Source organism: Equus quagga, chromosome 14 (assembly GCF_021613505.1).
Source record: "Equus quagga isolate Etosha38 chromosome 14, UCLA_HA_Equagga_1.0, whole genome shotgun sequence".
Classification (NCBI taxonomy): domain Eukaryota; kingdom Metazoa; phylum Chordata; class Mammalia; order Perissodactyla; family Equidae; genus Equus; species Equus quagga.
This window is the reverse complement of record NC_060280.1, coordinates 60,465,317-60,486,291: the sequence shown is the minus strand read 5'-3', so window position 1 is coordinate 60,486,291 and position 20,975 is coordinate 60,465,317. Positions and strand designations below refer to the sequence as shown.

General features: G+C 43.9%; 1 protein-coding gene across 6 annotated transcripts in view; it reads right to left on the bottom strand.

The window, feature by feature from the left end:
- DIXDC1 (DIX domain containing 1) overlaps positions 1-20,975 on the bottom strand; it is a 69,105-nt gene that overhangs the window by 16,726 nt on the left and 31,404 nt on the right. For all 6 annotated transcript variants that reach the window (XM_046686103.1, XM_046686105.1, XM_046686099.1 and 3 more), the window contains 9 exons: positions 19,738-19,863; positions 16,731-16,962; positions 16,032-16,139; positions 10,626-10,738; positions 9,051-9,199; positions 6,119-6,208; positions 4,193-4,246; positions 2,751-2,801; positions 182-286 (listed from right to left, as the gene is read on the bottom strand). In XM_046686103.1, the coding sequence (XP_046542059.1) occupies positions 182-286; positions 2,751-2,801; positions 4,193-4,246; positions 6,119-6,208; positions 9,051-9,199; positions 10,626-10,738; positions 16,032-16,139; positions 16,731-16,962; positions 19,738-19,863 (1,028 nt within the window). The remainder of the gene's footprint in view (positions 1-181; positions 287-2,750; positions 2,802-4,192; positions 4,247-6,118; positions 6,209-9,050; positions 9,200-10,625; positions 10,739-16,031; positions 16,140-16,730; positions 16,963-19,737; positions 19,864-20,975) is intronic.

Below are 20,975 nucleotides of genomic sequence, written 5' to 3'. Positions count from 1 at the left end.
GTGTGAGCTTTTACCTAGGAACAGACATGAGTCTGATGGGGGATAAAATAACTGCAGACACTGAGGGCAGGCATCCGGAAATAGGATAAGAGATTAGGATGGCAGACCCAATAGGACTTCATGCGGTATCCTATTGTGCTACTGGGGCTCAATGAGGTCAGAGTTCCCTCATTTAACTGACATTCTGGTTGTGCAGCTCATCTTTGTCCATATTTGCTCTCAGCAGTTCTTGTTTGAGCTGAAGAACAGATGTGTCCTGCTGAGTCAACCTCTGCTGCAAGGCATCCTGGGGGAAAAAAGCATGCTCATTACTGTGGTCCCAATTCACCAATCAGCCAGTTATTACTAAAAGTTTTAAAGCCCTCACTGCATATCAGCATTAGTTCTGGCAAACTGGGAGACAAAAGGACTGTAGGATCTTGCCACAAGGTGATAAGCAGGGATTCTTTTGTCCTCTTCCAAGACACTAGCATCTAAAGGAAAATCCTATGCGTTGTCCTACCAAGCTGATGAAACCTGATTTTTCCTTCACCTAATACTCACTCCCACCCTCCACTGTATTCCTGAAAGCATGATGTCCCAGAGAGCAAATGCCTTTGAGATCACATAGACCTACATTCAAATTACAAGTCTACCACTTACTTTCATGACAGTGACCTTGGATGGTGCACTCTCCTTCCTCCCATCCTGGCTTTCTAGTCTATATCTTGGGCATATAAAATACTCAATCTACATGAGGTTTTTTTCCTTCTTCTTCTTTGCCAAAACCCCATTTCCTAGAGGGCTGGGCCCTATCGCGGCCCGCCATATGTTCATGTAGGATCCCTGGAATTCTCCCGCCCTGCCGTCCAGAGCCTGCTCCTGCCCTGCTTCCATTGCCTTCCAATGCCTAGTCTGGACCAGGACTCGGAATCTACTTCCATGCTCAGAATTGTTCTTGGATTGATGGTTCCTCTTCCCGGTGACCTAGGATCTTACCAGCTTTAGGCTATCTTTCTCTCAGCCTGGACCCTCTTGGCTCCTATCACACCTAAGAAAAGATGGGTTGTACATACTTACTTAAAAGCGTCTGCTATAACACATTCCTCCAATCATGGTGACTTCAAATCGAACTAATGGACTGGAGCTGCATTACAGTATATTTGCTCTGCCTTTTCTCTCTTTACAGACTGTAAAGAAATGGTGCAGACTCTGGAGAATATGGGAGCCCATTCTAAATATGCTGTCTGCCATGACAGTAGATGGCAAAAGTAGTGTAAGGTGCCCTTGGCATCAGCAGTTCAGAGGAACATTTCCCAAAGTGTGCACCATGGGATCTTAGTAAGTGTTGCATGGGAGACAAAGTATGTCTGTGGCTAACAATTCTAAACTTTTTTTAGGCCAACCTCTTTATGACAGACCTTCTCAGGACCTTTAATATGCTATTATTCACTGTAACTCTTCAAACATGTAGGGCATTTCTCAAACTTATTTGAGCATGAAACATACTTGCTTTCTGAAGTATCTCAAGGGACTAAGGCTACAGGACATACTCTGGAAAATGCTGCTGTTACACTCTAGTTCAGCCCATAAATGGGAGCGTAGGGAAGGAGAAAAGCAGCAGCTGAATAATAACTTTGTCCACTTCTAGGTATTTATTCAGCAGATATACTCCTGCTTGGGTGAAATAACATATATTCAAGGTTATTAGCTAGATCACCGTTTGTATTAGCAAAAGACTAGAAATAACCTAAAAGACTATCACTAAGAACTGATTAAATAAATTATCATATATACAAATACTGGAATACTATGCAGCCAAAAAAAGACCTAAGAAGGTCTTTATTTACTGAAATAGAATGATCTCCAAGATATTCCTAAGTGAAAAAAAGCAACATGTCAAGCTGTATTTATTTATACTATTTATATTTATCTACTTATAGTATTTATATTATTATTAGGGGGAAGATTATATACATACATAATTGTTCATAACTGATAAAGTTACCTCCAGGAAAGAGAACTAGGTGACTGGGTGCACAGGGCCAGAAGGCAGCCTTTTCAAGGATTATCCTTTTGTACCTTCTTAACTTTAAACCATCTCAATGTTATTAACTATTCAAAAACTAAGTAAATTACAATTATTTATTATTATTATTTTTTTTTTTTTTGGTGAGGAAGATCAGCCCTGAACTAACATTTTTTGCCAATCTTCCTCTTTTTGCTTGAGGAAGATTGTCACTGAGCTAACATCTATGCCCGTCTTCCTCTACTTTGTGGGTCGCCACACAGCTTGATGAACAGTGCATAGGTCCACACCCAGAATCCAAACCTGCAAACCCCAGGTCGCTGAAGCTTGAACTTAACCGCTGGGCCACCAAGCTGGCCCCATAAATTGCAATTTTTTAAGAGGACATTCTTCTTTAGAACTGAAGAAAACTCATAAAAAACTGAAACTTAAGAAAGCTGTAAAAACAGACTGTTTTTACATATAGAAACAATCAAGGTGGTACTGAGAGAAGTGACAGCACCATGAGTCATAACTACCAGAAATAAGCCTCAGCAAAACAAAGGTATATTCCTCAACATGCCTCACTCCCCATTCACAAAGCCCTCTCTTTACTAAGAGCACAGGGCCTGTTAAAGACCCCGGCAAATGTATACAAGAAAAGACCACAGGCCCAACCATCCTCCTAGTACCACTCTCACCGGCAGACTACTTTACCTCGCAGAGAGCTTATTTAAAGAGTTGAACGTCTTCTTTTTTTTACCTTTATTCCCTGTAAGTTTCTGGCTTCTTGTTTGCATTTCAGCAACTCCTTCTGCAAACCAAATATAGTTAAATCAGATGGTAGCATCTGGGTTGCTTCAGAAGCATTACCTCATTCTGTCAGTAAGAACACAAAACTCAGATAACCATTCTAAAAATTAACCCTCTACTGAGGCAGAAAGCCAGTCTGGTCTAGTAAACAGTACAGGCTGACCCACACAAACAAGAATAGGACCCATTCCATTCTTTCCTGAGGCACCCGGACTCAGCTGCCCAGGTAGAGAAGAGTCTTGCCGAGAAAGAAGATCCCAGACATTCCCACGGGCCCCCCTTCCCATATTTAGCAATCTTCATGGCAGGAACACTTAAACATAATAATCTAAATCCCTCTCACTGAAAAATATATGTCATATCTTAATATGTCTATCCCCAATGTCATTAAATAATTATCTCAGTTTTTAATATTCAGCAAAGGGTTAGAGTGCTTCTGATTCTCCAAGAGGGTATTGTTCTTTATGGACTAAATAAAAACACACGTAGCACAATAATGAAATATTCACAATAATGAAATGAAAAATGAAATAATGAAGTAATTAAACTTACAATAGATTAAATATATGTGTATGATTGTCACTAGGAAAGAGATTTTAGGAGAGGGACACCCATAACCCAGACCCCACTCCCTTCTTTACCTAATGCATCACATCAAGGTTTGGAATTAACATGTCTAAAATGGGGATTCTTAACCTGGACTCTACTATGGGCTGGAAAGTTATTCAAATAAAAATTCAAGTCAGTGAGTGTGTGTCCATGCACTTCGCATATTTCTGGGGAGAGGGTTAATGGCTTTAGTCACTTACGACTCCAAAAAAGTCAAGACCCACTAACCTAAAAGGATTCTGGGAAGTATTCATTAAAAAAAGACCATATTGGACTATAGTTAATAATACTGTACTGTATATTTGAAAATTGCTAAGAGAACAGATCTTAACAGTTCTCATGACAGGAAAAAAGATTTGTAACTATGTGTGGTAATGGATGTTAACTAGACTTACTGTGGTGGTCATTTTGCAACATACACATCTATCAAATTGTACACTCAAAACTAATAGAATGTTTTATGTCAGTTATGAAAAAAAGACCATACTGATATTAGATCCATTTTTTATTTTAATTGAAAAAGAAAAACAAGGAAAGATTTCAAACATATAGAAAAGTATAACCAATAATGATACAGATACCTATTACTCACCACCAAGATTAAAAAGATGTTACTTTTTTGCCATATTTAGGACATATCTCTCTTTCAATTACAGACGTAATACAGATACAGCTAAAGTCCCAAGTCAGCATCCCTTCCCCTGTCCCCATTAGCATTCTGAAGCTGGTGGGTAACATTCCCTTAACTTTTTCAAAGGGTAAAATGTGCATGTCCTGACATACCTTTAGGTCCTGATTCTCCTCCATACTCTGATCCAGACGACTTTGGATTATAATCTGAATATAAGGCAAAAAGAGAATGCCATGAAATTCAGAGGCCATTCATTCAAGAGATATTTATAGAGTACTTACTAGATGCCAGCCCTGTGCTGTGGATACAAAGAAAAACAGGAAATAGGGGAAGCACATGCCCAGCCAGGGTGGTGCAGATAGATGAATCTGGATAAAGTCGGGAATGAGTATGTGTGTGCTGGGTGCAGGGGTTGGGCAAGGGGAAAGAGAAATGGCAAGAGATGAAGTTGGAGAGGAAACAGGGGCCAGATCATGAAAGACCATGAAGGCAACGGAGAATCCATAAAAAGTTTTAGGCAAAAGGATGACAAAATGAAGTTTGCCTTGAAGGTAAATTATTCTTGCTATTTTACAGAAAATAAATGAGAGGAGGACAGGAGAGGCATCAGGAAAACCAGTTAGGAGGCTGAGAAAATACTGAAGACCTGAATTAAGGTAGTGGCTGTAAGAAGGGAGAAAACTGGATAAAGATATTTAAAAAGTAAACTGACAAAACTTCGTGACTAATTGGATGTAGAGGGAAGGGTCAAAAGGATTAAAGGATGATATTCAGATTTCTGTTTTGCGTATTTGAGTAGATGGACAGTGCTAACAAACAGAATCAAAAAGGACAAGCAGGGCCAGCGCAGTGGCGCAGCAGTTAAGTGCGCACGTTCTGCTTTGGCGGCCCGGGGTTTGCTGGTTCAGATCCCGGGTGCGGACATGGCACTGCTTGGCACGCCATGCTGTGGTAGGTGTCCCACATATAAAGTAGAGGAAGATGGGCATGGAGGTTAGCTCAGGGCCAGCCTGCCTCAGCAAAAAGAGGAGGATTGCCAGTAGTTAGCTCAGGGCTAATCTTCCTCGAAAAAAAAAAAAAAAGAAAAGAAAAGGACAAGCAGTTTTGGTGGTGGGGAGAGAAGGAAGAGAAAAGTTGTTTAATTTAGGACTCATTGAAATTGAGATGCTCATGGGACATATAAGTGGAGGTAAGCAACCAGCAGTTGCACATTGCATATACAAATCCAGCACTCCATAGACAGAGCTGAGCTGGAAATAAATATTTGAGAGGCAACATCTGAATCAGATGGGAAGTGAATGAAGCTATGAAGGTGAATGAATAAGACAGAAGAGGGCCCAGAGTGGGACCCTGAGGAGCTCCAACATTTAAGGTACAGGCAGAAAAAGATAAGCTTCAAAGGGGACCTGAATGTAAATTCTATGAGGACAGGGTCTTAGGTCTGTCTTGTCATTGGCACAGCTCCAGCACCTTGAAACAGTGCCTGGCACATAGTCACCACTCAATAAATATTTGTTGATGAAAGAAAGAAAGAAGGAAGGAAGGAGACAGAGAGAGAAAGAAAAAAAGAAAGAAAGGGTAGTTAAAGATACATGAGGAAAACCAGGAGAGTTGGAGTCAGGGAAGAGAGTATTTCAAGAAGGCGTGGTAGGGGGCCAGCCCGGGGCATAGCGGTTAAGTTTGCGCACTCCACTTTGGTGGCCCAGGGTTTGCAAGCCCGGATCCCAGGTGCAGACCTACACACTGTTCATCAAGCCATGCTGTGGCAGCATCCCACATACAAAATAGAGTAAGATTGGCACAGATGTTAGCTCAGGGCCAATCTTCCTCACAAAAAAAAAGAAGAAGGAGGCACGGACATGTGTATGGTGATGGATGGCAATTTGTCTTTGGGTGGTGAACATGATATAAACACAGAAATCAAAATATAATGACGTACACCTGAAATTTATATAGTTATAAACCAATGTTACCTCAATAAAAAAAAAAGAAGGAGGCACAGACAACAGTGTCAAATGCTAAAAATAAAATACATAAACCAGATTATTTAGTGTCTAGTCGGAAAAGAAGGGGCTCACCAATTGTTCCTCAGGATTGACTCCTGGTTCACAGAGGGCCAAGGGCCTCTCCTGTTCATCTTCAGGTAGGGATCCATTGAGGAGTAAGGCCTGAATAACCACAAAGGCAGAAGGAAACTTAACTCCCATCAGATGACAGAGGCTAGAGTTTGGCTTGGTAAACTCATTCCAAATTGAAAGCACAACCAGGCTTCCTCTAGAAATCTCCTTGGTAAGTTTTGATCCCTAGACACCTCCAATTGCTCATCTCGGGTCTATCTGGGGTTCCTTTTGTCAGGCCCCTGCTCTCGGTTTCTCTCATCTTTCCAGATGCACCTGAATCCTCTGCGCCAAGGCTCCTTGGCCCCCGAAAAAAATCTAAAAATAAACTCTCCTTTCAGAAGTGACGTTTCCAACCAGAGCTGTTCAAACTGAACTGTACTGGCTAGAAAGTGAACTAAAAGCAGTGTGGCATTATCTTGGTTTAGAAAAGTTTATCACAATGAATTATTTGGAATACATTTGGCATATTGACTTCGGTTTTTTTAATTTTTGTTTGCTTTAATAATTCTGCATTTTTACTCTCAAAAGCAACCTGGATAGAACAAGAAGGAAAACATATTTGCAGAGACACGTCTTCATTTCAACTCTTCACACTAGGCTTTGTTTTTATTAGAATATGGGGGGGCGGGTGAAGATTTACCCTGAAGCTAAGGAAGCTGAAGCCTCAGAGCCCCCCCATGCACTGTCCCTTCCAAGGCCCTACATCTAATATTGTGTTCCTAATCTGTAATCCTATTGTTAAAGAAGGCCCCGAAAATCGTCTATTTTAGGACTCACAAAACTTGGATCTACCCCTGCAGGTAGGTATTACGAGATCTATCAGCTCAGTGAAAGATTTAAAAAGTGTCCCCGTTTTATATCACGACATTTTCTCAATCCAATCAACAAGATGAGTTACAGAGGTTTAATCCTGTCGCAAGTGAGAGAACACAAATTACATCACAAACGTTGGTATATGAAAACAGTTTAAAATCCAGCCACTGGTTGGCCTACTAAGCACTGATTAATAATAATATTTTAGTAAAACAAATTAACTTGATTATCCCATGGAGTTGTAGCAAGAGGTATAGACAAGTATAAGAAGCCAAAGGGGGCCTGGCCCTGTGGCCTAGTGGTTCAAGTTCCACACGCTCTGCTCCAGTGGCCTGGGTTCACGGGTTCAGATCCAGGGTGCAGACCTACTCCACTCACCAGCCATGCTGTGGAGGTGTCCCATGTACAAAAGAATAGAGGAAGATTGGCACAGATGTTAGCTCAGGGCTATCCTCAAGCAAAAAAAAAAAGAGGAGGCTTGGCAATGGATGTTGTTAGCTCAGGGTGAATCTTCCTCACCAAAAGGAAAAAAAAAAGCCGCCACAGGGCTACAGGTTGCTAAGGGAGGGCATGTTACAGAAATACCGACTCTACTGGCAGTGTTCAACGGGCTCTAACTAAGGCATACTAATAAGTCAGAAATCCTGGATGTGGCTTAGCATGCAACTTCTTCATCACTGAAAGAGTTAAGCAGCCCAGTGGATGCTGTGAACCCCATTGTATTCTATAATGGAACTGAATTCTCATTGTGATCATGTGGCTGCGAATTAAAACTCCTCTGTTTGCAGGGAATATTAGGATGCTGACTTTCTGCCTGTAGATTCTCTTCTTTTTCTGTTTAATCTGCCATCGGATTTCTCCCAGGCTGAAAAATGCAAACCCAACTGAAAGCCAATTGATGGATATCTATGCTCATATAATGCAAATGATCCTGGGAAAGACCTGGTTGGGTGGAATCCCAAAGTTCCCCACGCTTTCACACCTCCTACTAAAGGACAGCACACAAAAAACATTCCATTAATTAAAACCATTCCTTAATGGGGTGGCAGAAAAGGGATCTAAAAGGCAGACATTTTAAAAATACAGAGCAAATGGGGGAAAATCAACAACTCTCCTTGGGAATGTTTAGGCAGTAAACACTCCTACAACCCTCCTCAGTGCCTGGGGCATATATTATGCAAATTGTTTTACCCCAGCACCAATCCCCTTTTCTCTTTGGGAACCCTTTGTGTCCGCACCCTGTTGCTGGCTGGCTGGGAGCACGCCCTCCACCGCCTGCCGGCTGCCAGAGTCACTCACATAATGTGGGCTTTGTTTATGTGTCCATAAATATTTGACAATTCAGAAGCAGTGCAGTTCCTAGCATAAAAAGAAAAGAATATTCCTAGGCAATTTCAGGGTCATCAGCACACCACACGGGCTCCCCTAAAAAGGGACAGATGCACAAAGACAGAGGACTTGGGGGGTCGATCGGGGTAGGAACTAAGCCAAGTGGGTCAAACGGCCTCTGGGGGAGATTTGCTGAGCTGGCACTGAAGGTATAGGAAAACCTGAAGGGCTCTGTGGCTCGAGGAAAAGTTCTTCTACCTGATCACCGTGGTCAGCATCCATTTGCAAATGCAGCGGGACTGAGCTGAATCCCTCAGCTAGACTCAAATGGAAACCTGCGGCATTACTGGCTCTTCCACCCCTTTTGCTGAAGAATTTCTAGGAGAAAATCCCTGACTCTTCACAGTGCCATTCTTTGGTGAACGTTGCAATGGCAGGTCTGCAGCTGCAGAGAGGGGAGAAACCCACCTATGAAGCCAAGAGCCAGAATAAGGCTTTGTAGGGGTCAATAAGGGCTCCCAGGCTTGCAGAAATCCTAACAGCTGTGCTATAAAAAGAGTCCATAAAGTCCATTTAAGAGTGCCTACATAGAAGGAACTTTCTGCTCATTGTATACTACTCCCTCCATCTAAACTCCCCATTCAACTCCGACCTCATAGACAACTCAGTTTATTTTCAGCTGATACTAGTGGCTTAAGAATAATAATCAACTGGTGCACCAAAGACAAACTACAAGGGAGAGAGCTACCTGTAATCCTGATATCATTTTCTTGGCTTCCTCCATTTCTTTTTCTAAGTGTTCTTGTTGTTCCAACAGCTGTTCTTCCCATGAAGTCTCCAGATAGGTTCCCGGGCTGCCCGGTCGCCAGTCGCGGGATAATGGAGAGTCTGTCTCCTCTGCAAAATGAAAGGAAGGAGTAGAGTTCATGTTGAACAAAAGTGAGGTTCCAGCAGAAAGTGTTCACAGTCCTCTGCGTTCATAGGTTCAGGTCACCTGCCTTCTGAACTTGTCCTCGTTGCAGAAACTGGACTCTCCACCGGGGGGGGGTTGTGAGACATAAAGAAACCATTCTTAACTCCAGGCTCTGGAGAGCAACACTTACTCTGTGCGGGACATCTATCCTCTGTAGAATCTTTAGGAAGCAGTAAGACTCCCTCTTTGGGAGTCTTGGTATGGGACACACATTTTACTCTTAATTCTCCAGAACTGGCATTCCCAGAGCTTGATTCTGCCAGGTACCAAGAGGGGAGCTGTCAGGTGCAATGAAAACAAAATTCCTGTTTGTTGCTCTGGAGCTTCAGAGGGGAGACCTCAACTCAACCTTCCTTTGGCCATTCTGTCATAACTGAACCCTGTCACATTTAAGTTGTGTAAATCACACAGGAAACAAACCAGCAAAAGCACACTCGCACAAATTGTTGGATCTCTCTCAGGTTTTATTTTCCTACCCTTACAGTCTCTTTGCTCTGATCTCATTCATAAGAATGAATATAAGTACACTCCTTCAGGGTTGTCGGGAAGATTAAATGAGGTAACTTACATGCAGGGCTCCATGGTGCCTGGCCCAGAGCAGGCACTCAATAAATGCTCTCCGTCTCCCTCCCCAGGGTCCCATGGTTACCGACTCAGTAACATGACTGACACCTTGGTACTAACACCAGGGCTAAAGGGGGAGCAGAGCAAGAAAGAATTTAACTCCAGTTTTTCTTCTGAGGGCTTCGGTTTCATTCATCCCTCATAGGTGAACAAAACTCTATCTAAATCACGTGCTTTGCCTCTTCCGTGCTTCCCTCTGTGTTTATGCAAGAAAAAGCAGAGTGATTGAGACGGAAGAAGAAGTCGTCTAAACAAAGGGAACTCTCTGTGGTCCCTTCTGTGGTCCTCATACCAGGCCTGCTGTAGACCTGCTCTCTACCGTATGGTCTCACAGACACCTCAGCTCCTACTACGTATTCCTGGCCCCAGTTTAAGTTAGGAAGTACTGAAATGATCTGTATAACACAGAAGTAATAAAACTGTTGACTTGACTAAGGCTTCTGACGGTCCCAAAGTCATTTCCTAATTTATAGCAGCCAGCTGATGAACAGCCTGTCTATGCTGCTGCAGAACTTTTGACAACCAGGACATCAGAAGTGACATTCTGTAAGAGGATAACCACACGAGTTGGCTCCAAAGCATTAGAGTCCTCTAGAACTGACGCCGCACGCACAGACTATGCAGAGGGAGAAGGCCAGGGAGCTAACAGGTAGATAGTCAGGACCCCTAAACTCTTCAAGCCGAGGGCTGTTTCTTGAGCCAACTAGGCAGGCTGAGAAATAGTACCTGTTCTGTTCTCTATTCCTTCAGAGGGAATAATCACAAAATCTGCCTTCTCTTCTGACTGGGTTATAATGGATTCGCTCTTTGCACTGTGGATAGGACTGGGTGAAGTCAGGCTGTGATCAAAAGAAAAGAAAGAGAAACAATTATTATGAACACTTGTTTAGAAGCCAAACTTTTCATAATTTATCCCCGAAAAATGTTCTTATTAATCTTACTCCTATTGCCTAACACAGAACCCCAATAAGAACAAATATTTGTCGAATGAATGAATATGAACTGATTGAATGAATGAAATGTACATTGAATGAATGAATGACCCAGTCCTAGGAAGCCTTTTCCACAACAAGGCTACCTTTAAGCCTAATTCATTGAAAAGAGATTGATCAGAAGTATGGGTAATCTAGCATTTTAAAGAACTCCAAGTTTGGTGTTGTTTGGTTGGGTTTTTTTTTTTTACTTACCACCACCACCATCCCTGGGCCCAAGTTCAGAGACTGATGACTTCATGTCTTAGTAGCTTTGGGAGCTAGAAGGAAAATCTACTTCTAATACATTGATCTTTCACAGACACAAGCAATACCAGCAGAGTAATCATGACAGATCAGCTCTGGGCAGATCCCAAAGGAGGGGGCAGTGTGGAGGGTGCCTCACGGGGTAGAAATCGCTGGAGTGTGAACAGTGTCAGGCTGAGCAAAGGGGCAGTGATATATTAACAAAGCTAGGATGTGATAAGGAAAAGGCTAATACATCAAAAGGGGAAAAGACCCGTTAGGGGATGGTAAAGGTTTACTTGATTTACTCCCATCAAACAGTTATTTACATCTCTGCCACAGTATTTTCAAATTGTCATCAGAAACTTCATGACAGTTCTTGAGTTATGCTATAACTACTAGCCTTGGAAGGAATTGTTCAGATTTTTAGGAAAGTGGAATTTTAAGTCTCCAGAACAACAGCAAATCTACAAGACAAGATGGGAATGTAAGGCCAATGCTTCCACCCGAAGAGCCCTTCTTTGCATCACACCTTGAGAACATCAGCACCGAAACAATCTCAGGGGCTGTGGGGTCTGCAGACCCAGCTCCCTCTCAGGAATTCTTTCCAAATCCATCACCCAGACAACAGTGAAAGTGTCTAGGATTCACTGACCCACTTAATGTGCCCCCGAAGTCTCCCAGGCTAATCCTCACAGCCACGATCAGGAGTTAACATTTTGTCTTCCTAGAAACCAGTAAAAACAAGAGCCAAGCACCATGGAGGTAGCCAGAGATTTTAAACCCTCTGAAGCAGCCTGAGGACCAGCGTTTCATCTTCCTCACTGTCCAGAGTTTAAGGGCTTGGTAGGAATGACTCCAACTAGTAATACATTCTCACCCCTATTAGGCCCTCAGAAAAAATTTCAAAGTTTTTTGCTTCTTCAAATTAAAGAAAGTCACTTAACCCTATCTATAGATCTATAACCCAAACAGGCAAGAGAGGTGGTAAGCAGCAAGAGGTGGCATTTAGAAAAGATAATTGCTTTATAGAACTCTCTTATCCATCTTTCATCACTTAGGCAATCTGACTTCCAGACCAATATGCGTTAGCTGCTGGAAAAGCACTAGTCTAAGGGTACTATGTCATTTATAAGAACAGATTTACGACTGTTCAGGCCTCAGCATTAGTCTTCTTACGGAAATAGGGATCCAAGTGCAGACATGCTTACAACGGCTGCTCCTCTTTGGGAAATAATCAGACAACACTTTCTCAGCTGACAAGGTGCTATGGTTGTCATGTTCCACTGCCTGCATTTGGCTGGACCACGGTTGGCATGTGTGAGACGAAGGGGGGTGGGGTGGGAGGAGTAGTGTGAACCTAGGATGCTGGAAAACTGCTTTCCTAAAAGCAGAGACGCATGCTCAGCTCCACCTTCTCCCTCCTAAGTGAGCTGTAGCCCATATAAGGGCAAAAGGAGGCGGATGTCTGCATATCCACCCCCACTGGGGGAGTGGCAGAGCAGCCAAAGGAAAACAACATTTCCCTTTCTTGAATTGAGGCTGCCAGTATGTGAGGCCACAGAGAGGTAAGACGGTGAAACTAGATGGCCAGGTCAAAGGATGAAGGACCTGAGGAAGAAAAATCCTGAGGCACAGGTCAGAGCAGACATCACGGCTGCCTCCCCAAGAACCTCACTAGATGAGGATGGTGCATTAAAGCCTCTGCCTCAAGTCAGAGAAAAGTATTTTAATGCTAATTAATTATATCATTTAGGCTCTCCTTGATTAGCTTAAAAACCCTATTTTATAAACAGGTAATCCCCTACTTCCCATCATAATCCTCTCAAGTCAGGGAACAACTGATTGCAAATCAGGTCCCCGTGATACGTTTCTTAATTCTCACAGGTGTAACATCTCTCCAGTCTTAACTTATTAGACAGGCAACCCCCAGCTAGATACTTCCATATTAGTCAAATCAATTTTTTTTAAATGAGTAATGAGTGATAAGAAAGAGAGTCCTTACCCCCCTTCCCCCAAAAAGAGAGTCCTGTTCTCTCCTTGTCTCCCTTAGCAGAGACAAGACAGGGTAAAGTGCCACTCCTCCTTCCCTATGCTGGCTCCACCGTCCGAAACCCACTGTCTTTTATAGTGCTAACCCCAGGCCAGCAGCCTGTTCTCCCTAGTATAGCGCCCCCACCCATCCCCCTCTGTCTCTGGCCAACAGAATGCTCAGTCCTGGCCCTGCTCCCACCCATGCCCCCCACCTCCAAAGCCAAAGTGGCCTCAGCTCACCATTTGACTTGCGTCCCTCCCATGGTCCCCCTCCTGGCTCCGGCTTCAGCAAGCCTGCTTCCCTGGGTGAAGCGGGAGGCTGAGAGTCACAGCACTCCCAAATTCGGGCATGTCTCCCCGCGCTGGGGCCCGAAGAACTACCAGAGCTGCTTGCCCCTATCGCGGGAGAGAGTAGGAAGGACAGAGAGGCAGGCGTCACGGCCCCAGGGACAGGGATGCTCCCGGGTCTGAGGCGCGCTGTCCCGGCGGCTCAGACACTGCAGCAGCCTGGCCTCGGCGGAAGCTGCCTCCCCTCGCGGGCTGCGGGTCCCTGGCAGCGGCATCGTGGTCTCCGCGGCCGCGCGGCTCCGGGCATGCTCCCGGGCGCAGGCATCTCAACCCATCTCCGACCGGGGGCAATGATCCCGCGGCTCCAGCTGCGCGGTCGAGTCGGGGCGGCGAGCGTGCGGACGATCCCGGCTCCGCGCCGCCTCCCTGGTCCCTCCCTCCGCTCCCTTCTCTTCCCCTCCGCCCCCCTCCCAGGCTGTCACACGCGGCCAGGCAGCGCCGGGCTCGGACCCAGGCGGACGCGCGGCGGGCCGGCCGAGCTCTGGGCAGGGGCAGGGCGAGGGCGAGGGCGGGGGGCACGGGCGGGGCCGGGCAGGGGAGGGGCCGCCGTTCCGCAGAATCCCGAGGAGGGTCTCTGGTCCTCGTCCTAAGAACCCCAGAACTGAAAACACTGCCTTCTCTACTCTGACCCTTCCCTTCGTGGACAACGAGGTCGGGGCAGGTCTATCCTGGCTCCTTACGGGAGAGACTCTTCCCCGGAAACCCGTCGACCGCCTATCTCCTCCCACCTTCCCCTCGGGCGTTTCATGTGTTCTTTTTTTCCCAACTAAGGATCATTTTGCTTGGACAAAGTGAGAGGCTGGCCCGAGGCTGGTCTACGTAGGAAGCAACAGGAGCGCTGGATTTCGCCAGGATGTCTCGAGGAGCAGGGGGAGAGGATTAAACACCGGGGCTATCTTTCCTATCTTCTCATCCCCGGGTCTCCTGGCCTTCATGGGTCACCGGGCCATTAGGTGGGCTTCCCCTGAGGAAGGGGATGGGTGGGCAGAATGTTCCAGAGCCTGCTGGGTCCCAGGGAGCTCACCGAGGTAAAGGCAAGGTGCTGACCGAGCATCCCAGAGAGGTGAGTGAGGAGTGGGCTTAGAAGAAAATGACAAAATCAGGAAGCAGTGAAGGACAGAAAGGGGAATGCAAACTATTCTCTGACCCCTCTCCTGGAAAACTGTCACGGTCAGCCCACTGCAGCCCCATTTCCAGTGGATCTCCAATTCACTCTCTCTCTCTCTCTCTAACTCTGGCAGGCACCAGAGGAGTCAAAGGCCTGTACCCATGCAAGAAGCAACAGATCTCATCATACAATGAAACATCCTTTGATTCTGTACCAAGTGATAGTCTCCACAGCAAGCAAGGAAGAAATGGCTTAGATTCGTATTGAAAACACACCTATTGCTTAACAAGTACAGGTTTTCCTTCTGGGGTGATGAAATGTCTTCAAACTGGATAGGGGTGATGGTTGCACAACATTATGAAAGTACCAAATGCCACTGAATTGTACACTTTAAAATGATTAATGGTTAATTTTATGTTGTGTGAAATTTATAAACAAAAAAGCACATCTATTAGATATGAAAATTAAAGGGAACTGCATTAGGTTACCAGTATATTAAAACACTGGAAAGAATTCCATGTGACCTTGATAAATTAGAAAATGGTCCATCAAACTAAGATGGAATTTCATGAGGAAAAGAAATCATAAGAAGAAAACAAATACACATAAGATATATGTAAGACAAAGAACAATTAGGCTTAACAAGAACAGACTAAACTGGGTTGGGGTAAGAGAGAAAAGGTCGTAAGAGCATAAATTAAATGTGACTCAGCAATGAAATGAAGTTAGTAAATAAGCTAACATGATCTGGGGATGTGTTTACAGGACCATGATTTACATGAGCCAGGAAAGCAGTCTTTTTCTGCCACTGCACTTGGCATTGATCAGGCTTTCATTAGAGCACTTTGTCCTGTTTTGGTCTCTGCATTTGGCTCTAAGGGATATAGACAGCCTTTCAGCTAGAGTCACAAACATCATTGGCCCACTCAAATGCATACTAATCTGCCACAATTCCCAGCCCTATAAATGAAAGTTGGAAACATTTTAATGCTCTCAGACAACTCTGACCCATTTTTTCTCTAGTTTTATACAGCTTCTCAAGACATAACTTAGAGTTACACTCAGGCGCAAAGACAATGCAGTAAAACTAGCTCTCAAAAACAATGGCAGCTGAGACGCATTGGGCTGGAGGGCACAGTCACGCCCCCACGTGGACACAGCTAAGCACTGGCACTGGGGCTCTGCACAAAGCTTCCTTATGTGGGAAATTTACCAACACCCCACCCCACCCTCCCGCCAGCACAAAACCGCAAGGCAGTGCTGAAGGCTCCCCTTTTAAAGCCAAATACAAACTGAGGGAAAGAGAAAGGGCTTAGGAGCCTTACTGCCTGCTGTGTTGCTGCTTGAAACCGAGAACCCTGAGAATCCCCAGGAATTCAGCTTTTAGCCAGGACTGTAGTGGAAAGAATCTGAGGCCACAGTTACCTGGAGCAGCTGGACTCAGACGGGGACCTTTGCTGCCCTTCGTACTGCTGCACCAGGGCTCGCACGCTCCAGTACGGATTCTCAATCTCCTCGTCCATGCTGCTGTTCCTAAAGTCAGGGGGCACCAACAAGGAGAGGGTGTCAGTCTTTCAGTTCAGGCCAACTCAACAGGTACTGATAGATAGCCCCTCTGTGAGCACTATGGAAATAAGATGAATAAGGCAAGCCCCTGCCTTGGAGACACTTGAAAACTAGTAGGGAAGAGAGACGTAAAAACAAGTAATTTCACCAATCTTTGCAACACCTCAGGGTCATGCTCTCTCTCACCAGACACACAACCCCCAAAGTGTTTCCTGCATGACTCTCCAGAACAGCTTGGCCTTTAGGATACATTAGGGAGAGACTCCCCAGATGTACCGGACCACTGCTCCCACATATCTCCCAGTGAAGAAGACACATACTGAAAATTCTGGGCACCAGAGCAAAAAATTACATATATGATTTCTTTACTTTCTGCTAAGTACAAAATAAACACTGCTGTAAAAAGGGCTTTTCTTTTGGAGCGCCCTCTCCAACCTCCACTCCATGCTCTTTTCTGCAATGTGGAGCTGTTTAGGTGATATTTCCACCCACTGCATCATTTAAGGGGAGAAATACCAGAGAGAAGGACAAGTCTCCATCCCTCGCCTCTACCCTTACCTCTGTCTGTATCGAAAGACATCGCGTCCTGACCGTGACATATCATGACACACGTCGGCCAGAGCGGCAGCTGCTCCCTGGGCCACGGCAGTGGCACAGTGTGGCTGGTGACTCTGCAGAGGGGCTCTGGAGTCCCGTCCTTGGCTCACCGTCCTACTTGAGCCAGGTTTGAAATGAGCTGCCAAGGCAAGAACCAGCCTCATGATAGACTTCAGGTTTCCTTCCACAATATCTGAGGGGCAGAACAGACCAAGAGGTCCTAAGAAGGAGGCAGAAGGCTGAGGACTTACTCATTTAATGCGTATTTGCTAGTGACACAGGCAAACAAGGCAGTCTAGACCTCTGTCCTCACACGGCCACATTCAACAGGGAGAAGGAAGACTTACAAGCAATTCCAATAAAGCACAATAACGTGTTATGGAAGGAGAAGAAGGGGATTCTTTGGGAGCTTAGAGTAGAGGCATCTTGTCTAGTCTAGAAGGCTCAGGGAAGGATTCCTAGAGGAAGTGAGTTCTAAACTGAGACTTGGTTGATGAAAAGTGGTTCATCAGATGAGGGAAGACAAGGTAAAGGGTATTCCAAGAAGAGGGGACAGCAGGCATAAAGGTCTAGAGGTGAAAAAGAGCATGACCTACTAGAGCTGTGCTGTCCAATAGGGGAGCACCAGCCACATGTGGCTACTGAGCCTTAAAAGGTAGCTATATTCTGAAGTGCAGTGCGCCATAAGCGTAGGACTTAGCACACAAAAAAAATAGAACTAAGAAATCTCATTAGCCTTAGTACAAAAAATAGAATTCAAAACATTTCCTTCATAGTTTTTTATATTGATTACATGTTGAAATAATATTTTGGGTTAAATAAAATGTTATTAATATTAATTTCATCTTTTTTTCAATGTGACTATTAGAAATTTTTAAGTTACCTATGTGAATCATATTATATTTCCATGGCACAGTACTGTGGTAGAACTGAAAGAAGTTCGGCAGAGCTAATGCTCAAAGTGCAGGGAGAGAGGGTGAAAGATGAGGGGGGTGAATCAGAGGTCAGGTCAGAAAGGGCATGGTAAGCCACAGGAAGGACCGTGGAGTGCATCCTAAGGGTCCTCGGATACAGAGGACTGGCATAAGCAAATGTTCTCTTAGAAAGATCTTTCCAGCTGCAGTGTGGAGAGCAGACAGGAAGGGAAAAAAATTGATGCAGTGGGACTAATTAGGAAGCTGTTGCACTTCTCCAGGTAAAAGACAATGATGCCCTGAATGGCAGTGCTCCCTCAAAATAGCCGACTTTAATGGGCCAGATCCCCAAGCCCACTCCTCATGGGGACCAGATCTGAGATATTATGACATTCTAAATTTTGCCCTAGAAAAAAAGACGAATGCAGGCAGAAGACAATGGGATAGGTCTGGTGAAAGTTAATGTAAGGAAATGGGTAATATTCTATTTTTTTTAGTTTCAAAGCCTTTTAAATATGCAAGGCTTTGAGAAGGATTGATTGATACCTTCTACAGGGTACTGTCAATGGTGAGTATCTGCCCCACTGAATAACCCCAACACAGAGAACACCAATAATCCAAGGTGAAAGGAGGGCTCCCTCCTGGCCCCATTCTCATCAGAGCCATGGGCAGTCAGGCCCAGACACTGAAGCTGAAACAGAACCAGATTACAACCTATTCTAGAGAAACAGTAAGAAGACTAGGGAGCCTCTGCTCTCCAAGGACACCTACACGATTTCTTCCTCGTAGCTTGAGCTCAAAATGGATTGAGAAGTGTCCTCTTCTGGCCTTGTGGCTATAGGAGAGGGCACATGCAGAGGTCACAGAGCCCATTTCACCCTGCCTGGAATGTTCTGTGATGTCCAAAAAAAAAATTGTATAAAATATTTTCATTCTGGAAAACTAGTTAGAAAAAAATATAGACTATTATGACTTAAAGAATTCTTGGTCAGGAAACCCTAGGAACTTGAAAGGCGTACTCTACAGTAGTCCCCTTATCCATGGTTTCAGTCAGCCTCAGTCCCAAAATACTAAATAGAAAATTCCAGGAATAAACAATTCATAAGTTTTAAATTGCATGCCATTCTGGTAGCATGATGAAATCTCAGGCCATCCCGCTTTGTCCTGCGCAGGAAGCTACGTCACAATACCTACGTCATTCACCTCACTTCATCTCATCACGTAGGCATCGTATCATCTCACGTCATCTCAAGAAGGGTGAGTACAGTACAATAAGATATTTTGAGAGAGAGAGACCACATTCACATAACTTTTATTACAGTATATGGTTATAATTGTCCTATTTTATTATTAGTTATTGTTCTTAATCTCTTATTGTGCCTAATTTATAAACTGAACTTTATCACATGTATGTATGTATAGGAAAAAACACAGTATAGATAGGGTTCAGTACTATCTGCAGTTTCAGGCATCCACTGGGGGTCTTGGAACGTATGCCCTGTTGATAAGGGGGACTATTAGATCTTCATTTTTGATAACTTAAATGAGATATTCTAAAATTAAAATCCAAATTTTGTAATCTCTTCTCTATTAATTTTCCTACACACACTCAAGTAAACCTTTATTTAATGAAAATGAATAGAGAACTTCTATCTCCACCCGGGTTTCCAAAACACTCAGATTTTGATAATAGTTTCATCCCAAGAGGATAACTTTCTTTATGGAAAAGTGATATGAGGTCATGGGCCTGATCCTACTCCTGTCTACCCAGAAACCTCAGCTACACAACTGATGGTTCTTCTGAGGGTGGCAATCATCAATTAAAGCTGAATGTAGTCATATGTACAATGACGGATAAAAACTAGACTATTGGGGGTAAACACGATGCAGTCTAATACAGAAACTAATATGTAATCATGTGTATCTGAAATTGCACAATGTTATAAATCAATATGACCTCAATAAAAAAAAATTTTTTTAAAGAATATAACCTAAAGAAAAAGAAAAAAAAAGTTGAGTGTACGCATGCACCAAGGATGGGATGAGGCACTGACCTTTAGCCGATGTCTGGTGCATACGAATCTTTTTGGAGGCTACAAACTGCAGCACTTTTTCCACATTATTCTTCATCTCCTGTTGGTTACTTGGACTCAGCTGTACCCCACTCAGCTTTTCTCCTGCTGTTAGAAGACAGAAAATATACGAAGTTATAGGAAGGAAACTATCAAAGTTTCATAGTACCCAGACAGATAGTAAGGCATTATTTGATGTAAACACTAAGATTATATATAAATACGCAAGTGAGTTAAGCCTTGGTGTTTGTAACTTGGATGGGGAATAGGAAAATGAAAGCCTTTTGAAGGGCCTTAAAATTTTCACATCTACTCCCAGGGGCCTCTGAAGTTACTGTGTGGATATTCATTCATTCAACAATATTCATCGAGCACCCACTGTGTGCCAGGCACTGTTCTGGACACCAGAGAAACAGCAGTGAATAAGACAAAAAGGCCCTTCCATCACAGAGTTTATATCTGCAGGGATGACAGATGACCAGGTTAACAAGTAAATGTTTAATCCAATTCCAAGTAGTGATAAATTCCATGAGGAAAAACAAAGAGTGATCACAGCCTCTCTGAGAAGACATCTGAACAGAGACTTGAATAAAGTAAGAGATGCTAAGATTTGGGGAGAAAGCATTCCAGACTGAGGAACCACAGGTACGAATCCCAAAATGGGAATGAGCTCAGGTTATCTGAGGAACAGCAACAAGACCAGTGCTGCTGGAATGGAGACAGCGAGGAGTCGAGTCCTAGGAGAAGGCAGAGACATATGCAAGGCCAGGTCCTGTGAGGTTCCGTGGACCAAAGAGCCTGAATCATCTTCTAAGTGTAATGGGTAGCTAGTGGAGAGTTTGAGGCAAGAGAGTTACCTGATTTTATTTATGTTTTTAAAAGTTGATTCTGTGTGGACATAGATTATTTGGAGAGGAAACAGGGAGATTAGTTAGAAAATGAAAAGAGTCAAGGCAAGAGATAACGATGGTTTGGGCTAGAGTGGAAGAGGCTGACAGGTGAGAAGTCAGATATCAGATAAATTTTTTTGTCTTTTCCCCCCCAAAAAACTAGAAGAACACAAGTAAGTCCTATTCTAAGTCAAGAGAGGTTCTTTGTTAGGTGATTGCTTTTATTTTTTTATTTAATTTTTTTATTGAGACAACATTGGTTTATAACATTATATAAATTTCAGGTGTACCAAGTTACAGGTAAATATTTGATATAAAGCAGACAGCACC